This window comes from Stegodyphus dumicola, chromosome 10 (genome assembly GCF_044657685.1).
Source record: "Stegodyphus dumicola isolate Sdum_Otavi_A_Nest chromosome 10, ASM4465768v1".
In the NCBI taxonomy this organism is placed as follows: Eukaryota; Metazoa; Arthropoda; class Arachnida; order Araneae; family Eresidae; genus Stegodyphus; species Stegodyphus dumicola.
In genome coordinates this window covers 184,795,064-184,812,200 of record NC_140777.1, presented here as the reverse complement: position 1 = coordinate 184,812,200, position 17,137 = coordinate 184,795,064, and the positions used below count along the sequence as shown (strand labels likewise).

General features: G+C 35.8%; 1 protein-coding gene across 1 annotated transcript; it reads left to right on the top strand.

Annotated features, from left to right (window-relative positions):
• Window positions 1-6,631: 6,631 nt before the first annotated feature.
• LOC146995234 (molt-inhibiting hormone-like) lies at window positions 6,632-16,738 on the top strand. Its single transcript, XM_085825988.1, has 3 exons — window positions 6,632-6,791; window positions 12,450-12,649; window positions 16,283-16,738. Exons 2-3 carry the CDS (start codon window positions 12,450-12,452, stop codon window positions 16,395-16,397), a joined length of 315 nt encoding a protein of 104 aa, XP_085682114.1. The 5' UTR covers window positions 6,632-6,791; the 3' UTR covers window positions 16,398-16,738.
• Window positions 16,739-17,137: the final 399 nt, after the last annotated feature.

Below are 17,137 nucleotides of genomic sequence, written 5' to 3'. Positions count from 1 at the left end.
CCCCATCCCTCTACCATTACGGTTAATCGGTTCTGTCCACGTCCTCCCTTATCTAGTATTTATGAATAATTCAAAAGTTTTTACGTTGCCATATAGTGTGGCTGATTTACAAATAAATTCTATACAAAGCATATACTTTTAACACACGGGAATTTTTACATTGCCATAAGACGGCTATTTTTAATATATTCTTTACAGGATCCAATTTTTAAACAGTTTCAAATTATACATTAATATCAAATTTCTATCTATGTTTGACATAAACTTGAATATAGAATTTTCAACATATAAAAGAGATACTGATAATCATAATGGATGAATACCTAATAAATGAAACAATAATAGTTATATACATAGTAAAGATGTAAATCCTAATACTCTCAATAATCAAGATTTTGTTCAAAACTCATAATAGCAATAAAAATAGTAAGTGTGAAATAAATACTTTTTTTAAATTCTATAAACATATCTATCAAAACCTACTTCCTAATTTTAAAGAAGTCCTAATTTATTCTTGAATATAGTACCAGGAATTTACTGTAACATTAGGTATGTAATTGTAGTTAATATCTTTCTTAAAAAAATTAGAAAACTATGATTAAAAAAAATCTTAAAGTAGTACTTTATAGTCCTTCATGAAGTGTATCTTTGTAAGTAATTCTTTATAAAATGTCGAAATTTATCCTTAGTAAAATACGTTTGAAACTTATTCCCTCGTTCTTCTTCAAGAAGTTCTTCTCTTTTGTTCTTCTTCTTTCCTTCGTTCTTCTCTTTCCTTTAATCTTTCTTTCATTTAAGCTTCGTTAAATCCTTCAATATAAGCTATATTCTCATGAATACTACTCCTTGTTTCCTAAATCTTTAGTTTTCCTTATACTATGAAGTATCTTCATCTATATCTCAATTCCTTAAACTTCTTACACTCAGCAGCTTCTTCTTCTCTTCCTGTAACTTCCGTTATGTTCCCTTCATTCTTCATATATAGGACAAATATGAAATTCATCGTTATGAATTATTTCTTCTTAAATTCTCACTTCTCTTTTCATTAATTTCATCTTCTTCTCGTCCTCGTGGCTTCTTCATATATAACTTAACTAGAAAGCTCGGCGGTCATACGAAATGACCGCTGTTCTAGATATTATAAATTGTAATTAAAATAATTTGTGCAAAGGTGTCTGCTAATTCAAACTGAATTACCCAGGGCAGGCGGCGAGGACGCCCCTTTGCTTACTCCCCACGGGGTTTCCCCCTTCTACTTGCTTAATCGCTTAAAGTAGAGTGCAGTGGAGAAAACCACTGGCAGTACATTTCTTAAGAGCCACCGCTAGCTCAATAAATAAAGGTGATTTTAAATAATAAAATGTTAATTCACATGTCAAAGATCACTTTGTACACAACATTTCTTGTGTAGATCTTTCCATCCTTTTTAAGCTCGCCTTGCAGAGGACCATCTATTATTTTTAATGTTACGTCCGTTCTTTCACGAACTCTTTAACAGGCAACATAAAAAGTTCACCATGTCCAAATGCAAGCTCAAGTAAAAAAATGCCGAGCGTTTTCCCCTGAGACTTATGGATGGTCATAGCAAAGGCAAGTTTTACAGGAAATTGTCTACATCTCAATTGAAACGGCAACCCTGTGCCGTGGCAATTCACCCCATAGGCTAGTATAGTTACGCAAGGAACCAATAAACTATCTGCAACAAACAGACAATTAAGCGGCATATATATATATATATATCGTATATATATATACGAGGGTAAGTTGAAAAATAAGTTTCCCCTGTCGACTGTGTTCAGAGTTGTGTATGAAAGTCAAAAAATAGAATGAGACATTAAAGATAGGACATACCTTTATTTTATTATTCTCGTACGAGTACGTTGAGCCATTTGTCATATCGCTTGATAAGCTTCAAAAAGTCCTCCAAGAAAAATTCACGCTTTGCATATGGAAGAAGCGTTGATCGGCTATAGGCGAAATGCGACACAGCAGGAAAACGCGCAAGTCACCGATACACCATTGGGTAGAGGTCGCTGCAAATCAAGCAGATGGCGCTGTTGCAGTGCCTGCGCAAAGCGCAGACCAGCCTCTCATTTGAGCCCCGGTAGGTATGGAGAGAAGGTGCGTTTTGAATCCTTGGTCAAAGGAGGAAGTGAGAGCGGTTATCCGCTATGAATGGGCACGTGGAGTATCAGGAACAGAAATTCATAACCGCCTCGTGGAAGTCTATGGGCCAGGAGTGATGTCGAAGCAAATGGTGCGGAGATGGTGTCGCACATTCAGTGATGGACGTCAGCAAGTGGAGGACATACCGAGAGCTGGACGGACGCGCACGTCCACTACAGATGTCAGGAAGGTGGATGACATGATTAGAGCGAACCGGCGTATCACCATCGATGAAGTAGCGGAAGAACTGGAATCTCACATGAGCGAGCTCAAAACATCATCCACGACATTCTTCGATACAGAAAAGTGTCAGCACGATGGGTGCCTTGACACCTTGACCTTGACACACAACTTGACTTGACACAATTGACCTTGACACACAAGAAACAACGCATGGGGGTCAGCCTGAAACATCTCGTGCGTTACCATGAAGATGGCAATGACTTTCTGTTTCGGATTGGGACGGAGGATGAAACGTGGGTCCACCATTTCACGCCAGAATCGAAGGCCGCTTCTATAAAGTGGAAACATCCGTCATCACCTGTCCGAAAGAATTTCAAGACAATTCCCTCTGAAAGGTAAAGTGCTCCTCACAGTTTTCTGAGACTCCCAAGGAGTTTTGTTGCTGGACATTTTGGAGGGTGGAACCATCAATGCTACGCGCTACTGTGACACCCTGTCGAAATTGAAAGAGGCGATTCGGAAAAAGCGGCCTGGCCTTTTTACATCTGGCGTTCTGCTGTTGGATGACAATGCCAGACCACATTCGGCGACAGCAACGCAAAACCATATTGCAACTCTTGGTTGGGAGCGCCTACACCATCCGCCATACAGTCCTGATCTCGCACCAAGCGACTTCCATCTGTTTCCGGCTTTGAAGAAAAATCTCGGGGGAAGGCGCTTTGGAAGCAATTCTGAAGTGAAACAAGCCGTTCAACGCTTCTTCCATATGCAAAGCCCTGATTTTTTCCTGGAGGGCTTTTTGAAGCTTATCAAGCGATATGACAAATGTCTCAATGTACTTGGTACCTATGTGGAAAAATAAAGGTATGTCATATCATTAATGTCTCATTCTATTTTTTGACTTTCATACACAACTCTGACCACAGACGACAGGTTTTCAACTTACCCTCGTATATGGGGTGAAGTAACATCATCTCCTCCGAAACGGGTGGCTTCCGGGCTTAGCGAAGCACACTGTTGGATTCCGCAGCTCAGTGGCACGCCATTTTGACCATTCTCGTCTTCGTGGGACTTTAATTAGCCGAGATATTAATTTAAAACTAAATTTCCCCTACGTTATCCCTACATTTTCCACTTTCTTTCTTGGATTTTCCCTATTAGAGGGATTCAGCTACGTGCCAAATTCTTTTTCTCGAATATCTACGGAACGGCGCCGAGTTGAATTTCGAGACGTGTATCCTCGGATTCCAAACAATTCTCCGAATCCATCGATACCGTTCTCATCTTCGTATGACTTTAATCGACCGAGATATTAATTAAAAACTGTGGACAATTTAATTTCCGCGCTCATTTTTCCGAGTGGCAACAATAAACTATCGGCGACACACACTTGAGCCGCTTATATACATAAATACATAAAGAAATCTTAGTCTCTATTTGGTAATTGTAAAATTACTATAATGTAGAGACATTAGGTATTTTTTAAAGCAGGAGTGATAAGAAATGAACAACGCCTTCGCCGGGAATCGAACTGCGGACCTCTGGAATATCGGCCCAGTATGCAGAACCACTACACAGTGAAATCACGCCAAGAATGTGGGAGATATACCTTATAATAATAAGTTAAAGAAATATGAAAACTGCTAAAAAATTTGGACTACCCCCCTGCTGCAGGTCCCCCAGCCCCCAAGGGGGTCGCGATCCACAGTTTAAGAAACCCTGTTTTATAGTAATATCTACTTATTGTTAGTTTTAATAATAATACAGTGCAGGGTGCAAATATCAAAAAGTATCAAAACATTTAAATGTAGTATTTTAACAACAATAACTATAAAATTGAAAAGTTTTTTTTTTTTTTTTTTGATTACAAAGTAACTTTTTAAATTATAAATGTGTTGTACAGTCCATATTCAGTTTTAAATATTGGATGCTAATAAGCTAAAAACTATCTAGTATGTATCAATTTCTACTTTTAAATTTCATTAGTTCTGTGTTTTGGGGCAGTGGATCTAGCATCCTCATTCAGGCCTGCTGTCAGGACTGATGGAACTGATGTGGGGAGCAAAGCTTGGGAGTGGCAAAATTTTTAGAATTTAGTATACAGAAACTGAAAAACGAACATACAAATTATATATTACACCCAAAGGGGCTATTTTTTAACGTTTTGTGAGTTACCTTTGCAAAGTCATTAGGTTAGGATCGTACTGTCTTTGGCTACATAAACTGTAGGAGATCCTATTAAGGAAGCTGGCGACTTCTCGCACAGGCGTAAATGATACCAACACAGAAGAAGGGTAAAAATAACCCTTTATTATTATCAAATATGAACAGAAAGGCACTTCTGTACTTCGTGCTTTGCAATAACACCGACAACTTGAGGTGGAACTTAAGTGTCGATACACAATCACCTACCTGATAGTTATTTAAATGGCCAAAAAGGGCTATCACCAGCTCCCGCGTAACAGAAAGGACAGACTCTTAACGCTCGCTGGCTAGCGAAAACACGTTTCGAATAAACTCCAAGATTCACCCGTTAAATTACTCACTTCCCTTAACTTTAAAGTTATATCCTGGTGAGGAAATGAGAGGGGAAATTCAGGAGTTCAGAAAAGATAAGAAAACATTTGAATAATTGTTTAATTGAACTAAGGGAAACGCTACAACACTACCGAGACTCAATTTGACTGGGCTTTTCTCTACTTACTTTATAAGGTATTTCTCCCGCCTTCTTAGCATGCCTTCATGGTTTGGTGGTCTGCACGCTGGGCGCGTAGTCCAGTGTAAGTGGTTCGATTCCCGGCGGAGGTGTTACTCATTTTTCATGACTCCTGCTTCTTCCAAAAATATCTAATGTCTCTACAGTGGTAACACAACTAAAAGGGTGGTTGGTGAATGATGATTCTCCACGCCCAAGATTTGGCGATTGGGTTCCCTAAAATCCCTCTTCTTAGCACGCCTTCGTGGTTTGGTGGTCTGCACGCTGGACGCGTATTCCAGAGGTCCGCGGTTCGATTCCCGGAGAAGACGTTGCTCATGTTTCATCTCTTCTGCTTCAAAAATCCTAATGTCTCTACAAACGTATCACAGGAACTTTACATAACCGGGTCTTTCCTCTACTTACTTTATTTCTCAAGGCTAGATGCGTCATGTGAAATTTATGCCGCTGGAAATCTTCTCTTCTACGTACTTTACAGAGACATTTTTGCGATTTTGAAGCAGGATACATGAAAAATGTGCAAGCCGGTGTCCTAGCCGGGACTCGATCCACGGACCTCTCGAATACGCGCCGAGTCTGCTGACCATGACCATATTGAAGTCATGCATAAAAAGCTATGCTATCATAAAAGATATGCATCATCTCTGTAGGTAATCGACCAAATGTGAACATTGCCATATTTGTTTACATTTGTAACTTATCAGAATAGTATGTTTGATGCCGTTCTAAAGAAACTAAGCTTCACAACAACAACTGTTTCTTTTTTATTTGTCTAGTTTCTTTTCTATGTCGTTTTAGATTTATTATAGTATTTGAATATAACATGTGGCAACGCTTAGATAATCCTTCAGATGACATAATTTTTGCGTCTTCAGATGATGTAATTTTTGCTTTTTACCATAGCCAGAATGTCGCTATGGTAAATAAATATAGTGATTTTTAAAGACCGCATTTCTTCTAGTGTGGTTTATGCGCTATCGACGAAGTACATTTAATGAAATTCAATACGTTTAAATGAAATCCATGAAAAAATGCGTCTAATTTAATATTCCGTGCAAGGAAGTCATGTGGTGTACACATCAGATTTTTTATACACATTTTAAGAAAAAGATTCGAAACTTCTCTTGCATCCCCAAATGCTTTTATTTCTCAAAATAATCATCAGAAATGTTAGGAATATAAATATTAAAATGCATTACCCAGTTTCTAAGAATTTAGGAATAACTTCCAAATTATATTAATTAAATCTTACTTTGCAATTGCTAAATGTAACATATAAAACGAAATAATTCAGAACATTCGATTTCTTGTTATTTACATGTATTTTACATGATTTAAAAGCAGCAAAAGTGTTGCTACCTTTTAATCGCAACCACATTCCCGGAGTTAATGTTTTTCTAGTTCATTCCAGGAAGATAATTAATTCTGGGATAATTCTGGAATCTACAAAATTAGGGATGGAGAAAATCAGAGCAAAAAAAGCGAAAACTTAGGCCAATAGTGACGCAACTATCATGGAAAACGTGATTTCACGTCATAAAGGCTCGATGCTGTTTCAGCCAATGACAGTCAAGCTCCTTACTACGCCCGCGTGAATAGCCGCTGGAAGCTTTTGTACATAAATAGGCTTTCCTTTCTCATTTGTTAATCTAAGCAGCCCAAAAGCCAGAAGCAAAACTTTCAATTTCCAACTTGATAGTGGTAGGTCTTCGAATACATTTTATAGGTGAGTATATTTATGTTCTAATAATGATGATTTTAAACATGTGAAGTAAGTGATGTAAAATTACAAGTTCGAAGTTTCCACATAAGTTAAATATCTTAATACGTATGTTGAACCTAAGAGCAGTATTTGTTTTTACATCAACTTGTTTTCCCTGTTCTCTTTGAACATAACATCTTCAAATAATAAATAAAAAACTTAACAAAAATAGCCTTCATATATGTGCATTGAATAGTAATAAATTTTGCGACATCGGTAAGACTTATTTTTAGTTATTTGTGATTATATTATGTATTAAGCTGTTTAAAATGTTGTAGCGACATTAGGTTTTTTGGAAGCAGGAGACGTGAAAAATGAGCAGTGCCTTCGCCGGGACTCGAACCACGGACCTCTCGAATACACGTCTAGTGTGCTAACCGTTACATCATCAAAGCATGCAGAGAAGGCGACAGAAATCCCCTATATGCTCCGCCTTTTAAAGGGGGAGTACTATTATTATTATAACGGCACAGACCCGATCCTTCTAGCCGGCACAAGCCGGCCGTATAATCAAAAACTGGGACTGGCCAGAAAAAACAAATATAAGAAAAAAACATATAAAGTCCAAAATCTGAGTCTCAGTGCCGAATTCCAAATCTATCTTTGTTCGTATTTGTAATTTTCATTATTGTCTCTGCAAAATCTTTCAAATTTCAATAGTTCCTTTTAAAATCTTCCTTAAAATTCTTTTTATATCTCTCTCTTGCACTCCTGGTAAGCGTACATTCATCGACGAAGTGCCTGGCGTCCCCAAACTTATCACAAATTAAGCATAGTCAGAATCTGATTTATATCAATATTATTTATATTATTCATCTTCTTCTTTAACTTTATATTTTTCATTAACTCTTTTTTATTATTAAACGACTACCAGAAAAAATTCCAATTCTGTATAAATCCAGTTTTTCATTTCAGTAATGGTCTTTTTTCTTGAATCTTGGATATCAAAATTATCGGTCTCATAATTTAAGGGTCCCTTAAAATGGGGGAATATATAAGGGAATTGGCTACTGGGGTTTAGGGGACCCAATCGCCAAATCCTGGTTGTGATGAATCATGATCGCCTTTTTTAGTTCGGGCGCCACTGTAGAGACATTAGGTTCTTTGGAAGCAGTCGAGTGTGCTAACCGTTACACCACGAAGGCAAGCTAAGAAGGGGGGAGAAATACCTTATAATGTAAAGCTAAATATGTATTCAATTATGACGTTACTGTTGAGTAATAGGCTACTAAAGGGCAGTAAACCATAAAACTAAAATACGTATGGCAAAATCGCATTCCGTAAAGTTAATTTTCCAGGGTAAAATATGTTCCGATTAAAAGGTGCGTAGAATTTAGAAGAGACATCATCGTTATAAGATCATCTAAATTTTCATTCGTCATTTTTTGATTATATTCTCTAACTTCTTCTTTCTCCAGGTCTGAAAAATCCTTCGCCACCAGTTGTTCATAAAGTATTCGTGCTTTGCTCCGTGTACCGCTAGAGTTACTGTTGATAAATCTAGCCAGAAGTTAAACTTTCAAATTGTTGATAAATTCTGACTTCTGGCTAGAGCGTATGTCCGTAGGAACTGAATGTTGATTAAATGGACGTTGAAACGAGTATGAATGAAATTCTAGCATTGTACAAAATAAATGGAAGCAATTAAGATAATACATATACGCGAAATAGTGCTCTGCAAATCGAGCTCCGCAAGAATTTACTGTAGTCGTAATAATGATAGCAATGAAATGGCAAATAAGTTGACGCAATCACGAACTTGATTCTTTCATTCTTCAGCTATGAAATTTCCAGAAATTTGTTTATAGATTAAAATTTGTTTGCAAATATGCGTCACAATTTTGAAATGTTATTTAAATTTTGCGTCTATCAATTTATCCGAACTAAAACAGTCTTTGTAATACACGTTGTCATTCTATTCCTACTATTAGCTCACACTTTCCATATATTTTGTTCAAATTTTCAGTCGTTAATAAAATACTTTTTATTCACCCACTCAAGTTCAAATACATTATTTTTAAAATTGGAGTGGATGACACTCGATGTTATCAATATATATATATATATATATATATATATATATATATATATATATACGTTATACATTTATATATTTACTTTTATTTCCGAATGTGTTTTCATTTTTTTACCGTTTAAATTCTGGGACTCAGAAATGAGAAATGAAATTGCATTTCATTCGAATTCTCGAAACACGCCCGAGATCATCGCATTTGTTTAAATTCCGCAATTATAATGAATGCAGTAACTATTAACAAAATACAGGGGTATAGTTCTGCGTAAATTTAACATTTAAGGCATTTTAAAAAGATTGGAAAATGTAGTAAAGACAAATATAATTCAATCAAACCTTGAATCGTACAATAAGTTTTTATACATGTCACATAATATATTAGTATGTGCAATATCATTTAGATACTTTAGTTATGAAGTTAAACATTAACACGAAATAAATGAAAATGTTTATTGTTTGAAAAATTTCGTGAAAAGATTGTGAGCTGGAATGACGAAAATTTAGCAACGCCTTGACCGGGAATCGAACCGTGGACCTCTCAGTTACGCTCTGAGCGTGCGGACCACTACACCACGAAGGATCGTTAAGAAGGCGGGAGAATTGCCGTGTAGGTTGGGTATCAGCAACCCCTATACCGACAATGTTAAATTGGCCATTTTCGACGTACCTTTTCTCAAAATCGGCTGTAGATACACGCTTGAAATTTTTTGTGAGATTAAAGTATACCTAGCTGATTATACTGAAAAGAGCTTTTGAAACATTTTGAATTTTAGAGTAATTTACAAAATATTTTGTTAGGCACAATAAAATTTAAAACTTTTCTCGCACAAAAAATTAAAATTTTTTTTCTTAGTTTATCACGAAAAGCTCATTTCAGTAAAGATTAGGAAACCTAATAAATAGGCCATGAAAATTTTAGATACCTGTGAACAGTAGTTTCTGAGAAAAGGTACATCGAGTATAAAAAAAATCCCGTTTGGAGAAAAACGCGTTTTGATGTAAAAATCCTCATTGATCAAAGCATTCGATGAAAAATTAATACTAGGCTTTTTAGTTCTAATTTTCATAGAGATTAAAGAATTGTATTTTTAGAAAGGTAAAAGTATAGAGAATTTGAAAATGCAAAAATTTGAAATCATCCTTTTTTGAAGATTTTTGAGTTCCAACACCCCTTAATTTCCCTACGTATTCAGGCTTCCTTTGGACGGCGATCACTCTCATTCCTTTAATACCAAACACTCTCTAACATTTAAAGTTTTCCTAAAAACATTCTGCCGGAAAACTCTTACCGAGAATCAGAATTAAAATGTCAGCAGCGATAGAACGCAAAGTCAAATCCGAAAATCCAAAAACCTCATTTAAATACCGGCTACTCATTTGCATTCTGGTGAGGAACGCGGATAGAAGAAGCTATATAAAAGGTGAGATTACAAACGACAGGTTAAGGTTAATAAAACTGGTTACAAAAGTCTGTCACAAATTGTCCTTTAAAATGTCTTTTGCATTAATTAATTTTCCAACCGGGCAATTTAATTTTTGTTTAGCAGGATAAAATATTCTTCCTTTTTCATTTCGCACAAGCAATTGGTGTTGCTCATGTAATTTGGGAGACAATTAAATCCTGCATTTCTGCGTTCGAACGTTTTCGCCTCTTAAAATGCGTTTTATGCTTTAAAGAATTTTTCTTAATTACTGAAACAAACACATAAATTTTCCCTCTGTTCTGTGAATAATTGTGTCTTCATTTGTTCAGTTACTCATCTTAATGCTGTAAGATATTTAACAAACATATCAGCATTTAATAATGCTGTCCGTTCCTCGTTGTAAAGCCTACTAGAATGTTTCTACACCTTCCCCTCACAGGCTGTAGATAGGGTTTACAGCGCCCGGTGAAAACTGAAGATTTTGTACCATTTTCTGTGTGACAGGAATTAAAAAAAATTTCATTTTAAAATTTCGTAGCATGAATTTCGCGCCTCTTGGATGGCAGCGCCTGGGAACAGATGCCCCCCTTGGCGCCCCACCCTAGCTACGCCATTGCTTCCCCTGGATTTGAACAATGAGCTTTCCAATTACCAAATACCGGTCACTAATTACAGTATGTCCGCCATTGCATTATGAATACGAGCAGTAAGAAAGAGGAAAATTTCTTACATTTTCCCTTTTTCCCATTCTTTTCCCATTTCTTTTCAGTATTTTTTAAACTTCATTTATATCCTTTGCATGAAGGCTCTGTAAAGCGCACTGTTTCAGATTCTTAAATATATACTAATATTGCACGTAGTACTAATTTCATTCGGTGATGTTCTTTATCTGTTTGCGTGAATTAAAAAAATTCCCAGATAAAATAAATACAGTCTAAAATTTTAGTTTTGATTTCCAGATTCGAGACTGTAAGAATAAAACAAATCAAATTATCAGATCAGAATTCACTGAGAATGATAGTATTTCAACTTATTCTATGTGTATTTCAGATTATTCTGAGGAACTTGTGCTAGCATTCAACTTATTCTGAGTAAAATGAGTATTCTAATACTCATTGTACTTTTTTAAACCTTTTTTTACAGGATCTTATTAATGAGCACACAAATAAATAAACACAAACACACTTAGATAAATAAGCTGCACTATTGAATCACCCAAATTTTTTTAGTGTCTTCTATTCTAAGTGTTACTGCTTGCCGTTAAACTTAGAAACTTTGAGCTTTTTGTTGTTCATTGAATGAAAGCTTTGTTCTATGATCATCAGATGCTTCCATCGTATATTCACTAATATGAAGTGCGATTTGTGGTTGAGCGGTAAAGCTGTTGAACACTGGTAGCTCGACCAAGGTTTGATTGCAGGCGAACGGACAAGCTACGTGGGCGTTTTTGTCGTTTTCTTCATTTATAAAGTGGATACGAGCTTGTTCCATTGTAAAGTCCTCCACGAAAGCATCACTTCTCTTAAGCGGATAGCCGTAGCATGCTTTGCCATAATCATTTAAAGAAAATCACAGGTATGAGAAAACAAGTTTGAGTTTTTTTTTTTTTTTCAAATTTCAGTTGGTAAATTGGTTAGTACAATGTTCATGAGAAAGCTTTTATTAATTATGATAAAACTAATTCATTGCAGTTGCAATATGGGAAAATTTTGCACTTATGCTACAAATTAACTTCAGATAATAAGGAATATTGCATGGAAAATTACGAGAATTACAAAATCACAAATTGTACAGAATTCTTTTCAATCTATTATTGCAACCAACAAAATATATTTTATGCCATTATCCTGTGTACATCTTGGTACACGGTTACAATTACAGTTTAAAATCAGTTAATCTCATTTCTTTTCAGAATTTTTTAAACTTTACTAATATGAAGTACGATTAGTAGTTGAGCGATAATTCTATACAATTCTAATTAAAAGAATTACAAAAATTTCAAAACTGATTCCTCAGAACCTCGTATAAGTATGTCAGATTTAAAAATGTAAATTCAGTTTACAAAACGTTGTATTTTGTTAAATTAAAAAATTTCTGAATAATCAATTTAGTTAATTTAGAATTATTCATTATATTTTTACTTAGCATTTGTTTTCTTCTCAACAGATGGCGTCTTTTCGAATCTTGCTCTGCTTGTTCGCTGTTGCCATATACCTGAATGAATCAGCACATGCCATTGATAAACGGCGTTTCACAGATCTTGGTTGCATGGGAACTTATGAAAAGTCCCGATTTGCACGCTTGGAGGCGCTTTGTGAAGAATGTTTCCAACTTTACAAGGAACCCGATCTTTACGTCAAGTGCAGGTAATGATCGATATATTACTTCCCAAAAAATATAAAATAGATGCCCTAAAATATGTTTTATTTTTAAAGTAATATAGTATTTTTCAAAATATTAATACTTATAAATTTCTAACTAATCTTCATTAGCAATGCATGTTTAGGCATCATTAAACTTTGAAATTTGTGCACGTGGGAATTCGAAATATTTGTATGAGAAGATATTTATGATAACCAGCTAAACAAATCAAATATATTATGGCTTGTTAGAAAAGAAAAGTACAGAAGAGATATACAGTGCTGGCCATTAATATTGCAACACCATGAAGGAGAGCAAATACAAAAATGATATTTATTGTACGTAAAGAGTACGGCAGGAAAACAAAATAATTAAATTTGTAAGCAATTTGGGAGTTTACAGGGGAGGGCGAAATTAATAGAAATAGCTGCCACCCCTGGCAAATAAAACGGCCCTTACCCCATTAGGCATGGAGTCAAACTGGACTTGGATGACAGAAACGGGAAACTCAGCATTCCATATTGCTTCAAGTCTATGCCACACTTCATCAACCGTATTAGCTGGAAAGGGTTGGCGGGCCAGTCTCAAAAATGTTTTCAATGGGTGAACGAAGGATCTAGAGAACGTGCAGGTCAGGGCAGCAGTCGTGTGTCGAGGAAGATCAGAACACGACGGGCAACATGTGATCTTACATTATGTTGTTGGAAGAGGGCGTTATTCAGGCCTCGAAGATGTGGCACAACAACTGGACGTAAGATATCAGAAATGTACCGATCTGCGTTCATTTACCGTCGATTCGAAATAGAGATGTGAGTGTCGTACCCAATGGTTGCCCAAGCCATCACACCAGGTACAGGCCCCTATGTCTATAATGAATGCAAGCAGGCGGCATGCGGTCTCGTCTCCTCGGAGACTCTAGACGCGTATACGGCCATCAAAAATACTGCACTCAGAACCGGGAGTCGTCTGAAAAGACGACATTCTGCCACTCCTGTATCCAGCTTTGTGGTTGGGGGCACCAGAGTCGCCGTCTATCTCTATGCTGCAACGGAACAACGGAAGCCGAAGTAATGGTCACCTTGTCAACGGAAGCCGAAGTAATGGTCACCCTGCTGAGAGTCCACACAGCTTCAAACGTCGACGCACTTTACAAGCTGATACTGGGCGTGGTGCAAAAATGCCCGTTTCCTGACTAATGGTCCGTCATGTCGCCGTACGGTTTTGCAGGGCTGACCTCATAATATATCTGTTCTCTCGGGCGTTATTCATGGGAGGACATTGAGATAATGCCTGCTGTTCAGTATGACTCTCAACAACACATTGATTTCATATTCGCATGACAGTGGTTTGAAATCGACCAGTGCGACAGTGGCTATTGCAGAACGATAATCTATACTTTCGATAGGCAACGATCCTGCCTCTAATGAATTCTGACACTTGCTGGTGAGTATTTCGTCTTCTTAATCGAGGCATAATACTACATTCTGAGCAAATTCCTCCCTTACAAAGCACTTTCCGAATGAGAAAGCCACTATACAATAATTCTTCTATACAATGCTTCGGATGTAGTTTCTCTCTCCTGTGTTGTATAAATACGCTGAAATACTATTCATTTGCATATCGCAACCACTTCTTCCTTTCCTGTAATTTTGACGTTCGTCAGATCATTTCTTCCTGCTGTTGCAATTTTAATGTCCAGCAGTGTACATAATTTCGTTTAAAATGTCAATTAAATGTCTGATTCAATCGAGTACATAACAGATAAAATAATTGCCAAATTTTCGTTATTATCATAACAAAACAAGAAACTGTCACCAACATAGTGAATGGAGAAGGGACATTTTTTTTAAAGTAATTTAACTTCAGAAGAGTGTGCGCAAATGCCAACAAGTACGGAAGTAAGGGTTTACCATAATGAATCCTATTATTTCGCCGAAATAATTATTTCGGTAAATAAAGCGAATTGCACTCAAAAATTTAGAAAAAGAGGTCAATTCTTCGACTTCAAACGTCAAAGAATTGACCTCTTTTTCTAAATTTTTCATTTCTAAATTTCTTCATTTTGATCTTGATTGTCAATGAAATAGAAATCTTTAAATTTGATTTCGAGATGTTTTAGAGAGATTTCAGGTTGAAAATTGGCCAAAAAGGGATTTAACGTCAGAAGAAACCCTAACTCAACTGTGGGGATCTGCGGTAGAATCTTTCTGAAAATACTTATTCTTCATTCTGAAAATTCATTCTTTCTGAAAATACTAATTTTTCATTCTTTCTGATAATACTCATTCTTCATTCTTTCTGAAAATACTCATTCTTCAGTCTGAAAATACTTACACTTGAGTTTTGAAGTGTACCTTCAAAAATGAAGAGTAAACATATTCAGAAAGCAACGAAGACATTTCAGTGACTAAATATTTGGCAAAAAAAGTTGAAACTATACAAAAAATGGAATATTAAATTATTTGGAAATAGAATAAAATATATAACCTAGTTTTCAAGAAATGGAATTCGCAAATTTGTTTTAATTGAGTTTACCTATATGAGATGATTTGATAGTGCGCGTTGTTAAATTCTCGAATTCTTCCTCTCATTTATCAATAAAATTCTTCTCGTGTTCTTTAAAGAACCTATTTGGATTCTTAAAAAATACATAACAATAATTTTACCATACATCGGTCAAACTATAAAAATTCACTTGGAAATTTCACTTTAAGAAACATCTTACGTTAGGAAAGAGAACATAAAGAAATCTCAGTAAATTCACAGTTGATGTTTTGAAGAAGTATTGTTCTTTTAAAATTATCCAAAGAACATTTTTAGTTGGCAAATTAGATTTTTATATTCACTTATAAAATTTCGACAGCGTTTCGGTGATGAGAATTTTCGCCGAGTTCTAAAATGTCTAGGATTATACCAGGGCTCGCGAATATTTCCTTGAAAGCATGAAAATTATCAGAATTATATGTTTCGAAACTATTTTTAATACAGTAGAACTCCAGTTATCCGAATCAACTAGGACCGGGAAGTTGCATGTGGTCACACTCGGGCTGACGCTCCATCCACTTCAAAGCAGTTTCAAGGCCGGCAAACGCTTCACTAGCTGATGGTCCCGTGTCTGCTTCAACTTCGACATTAAGCTCATCTTCTTCCTCGACACTTTCTTTGAAACCTAGAGTCTGATGAATCACACACCATCCATTCTACTGTACCCTCAGTTCTAACTTCTCAACATCCATGAATTTTTAGAAGATTATTTCTTAATTCCTCAAGTGAAACGTCTTCCTAATCTTCTCCTACCTCTTTCTTTTTCTTCTCTTCTGCAGTTGACTCTGAAAAATTCTGAAATTTTTAAAGGAATTCGGATAGTCAGAGTTCGGATAACTGGACTTGTACTGTATACTCTTTTGAATAGTAAATTTTCAGAAGCATTAGGTTATTTCGAAGCAGGAGAGATGAAAAATGAGCAACTCCTTCGCCGGGAATCGAACCACGGACCTCTGGATACGCGCCCAGCGTGCAGACCACCACACCGCGAAGGCATGCTAGAAATTCGGGAGAAATACCTTATAAATTACGAATTTGTGTCATATAATATTGTATCGAGACTGTTCATTAATTGTCAGTATTTTATCTTTTAGGTCCAATTGCTTCAACAATGGAGTTTTCAACAAATGCGTGGACGCTTTGCTTTACCACAATGAAAAGGAAGATCTTCAGAGAACGGTCGAAATGATATACGGAAAAAAGAAATGAAGTTTTTGAGAGAAAAATAAATAAAAAATATGATGCTTGTAAACAAAGGAGAGCATAAGTCCGATTTAAATTATTGCATAATTTTCTTTTCTTTTCTTTTAAAGATAAAAGCTTCTTATTTCATATGACGATTACTGACAGACGTACGCTGGAACATTAGCAAATAATACTGAACGTTGTTCTTTTCCAAGTGTGATTTTAGTTGAAAGTTCTTTTTAATCTACATTTTTTCTTAATTCTCAGAATTATAATTTATTGTCTACTTGTAAGGGTGTAATTTACATTCTGCTTAGTTCTTTACGTCTTTTATTTTACTGAAATAAAATAAATTCCTGATTGCGGATTGTTATTTTGTTGCATTTCATTTTGATCTTGATTGGTTAATGCCAACCTACTCTGAAACCAAAAATGGCAACATCGTTCACAGCTTTATAATTACACTTTTTAAACTTCCCAAAACCAAATATGAGTTTGTAGAGTTCCTCACTGGGTAATTCTAAGTTACTGTTGGAAGTAAAGAATCTTAAGAACTGATAAGCGAATAATCGCTTGAATTCGTGTGACAGTAAACAAGATAGAAGGGCAAACTAACCCCTTTATTATTACAAATAAAGTTTTGAAAAACTCCGTTTTGGAGTGTACAATAAAACCGACACTTGGGCTTGAACATAAGAGACTAAGAATTAAACTAAACTAATCTTAAATAAAGAGAAAGAGACGAAGCTATCAAAATTCTAACA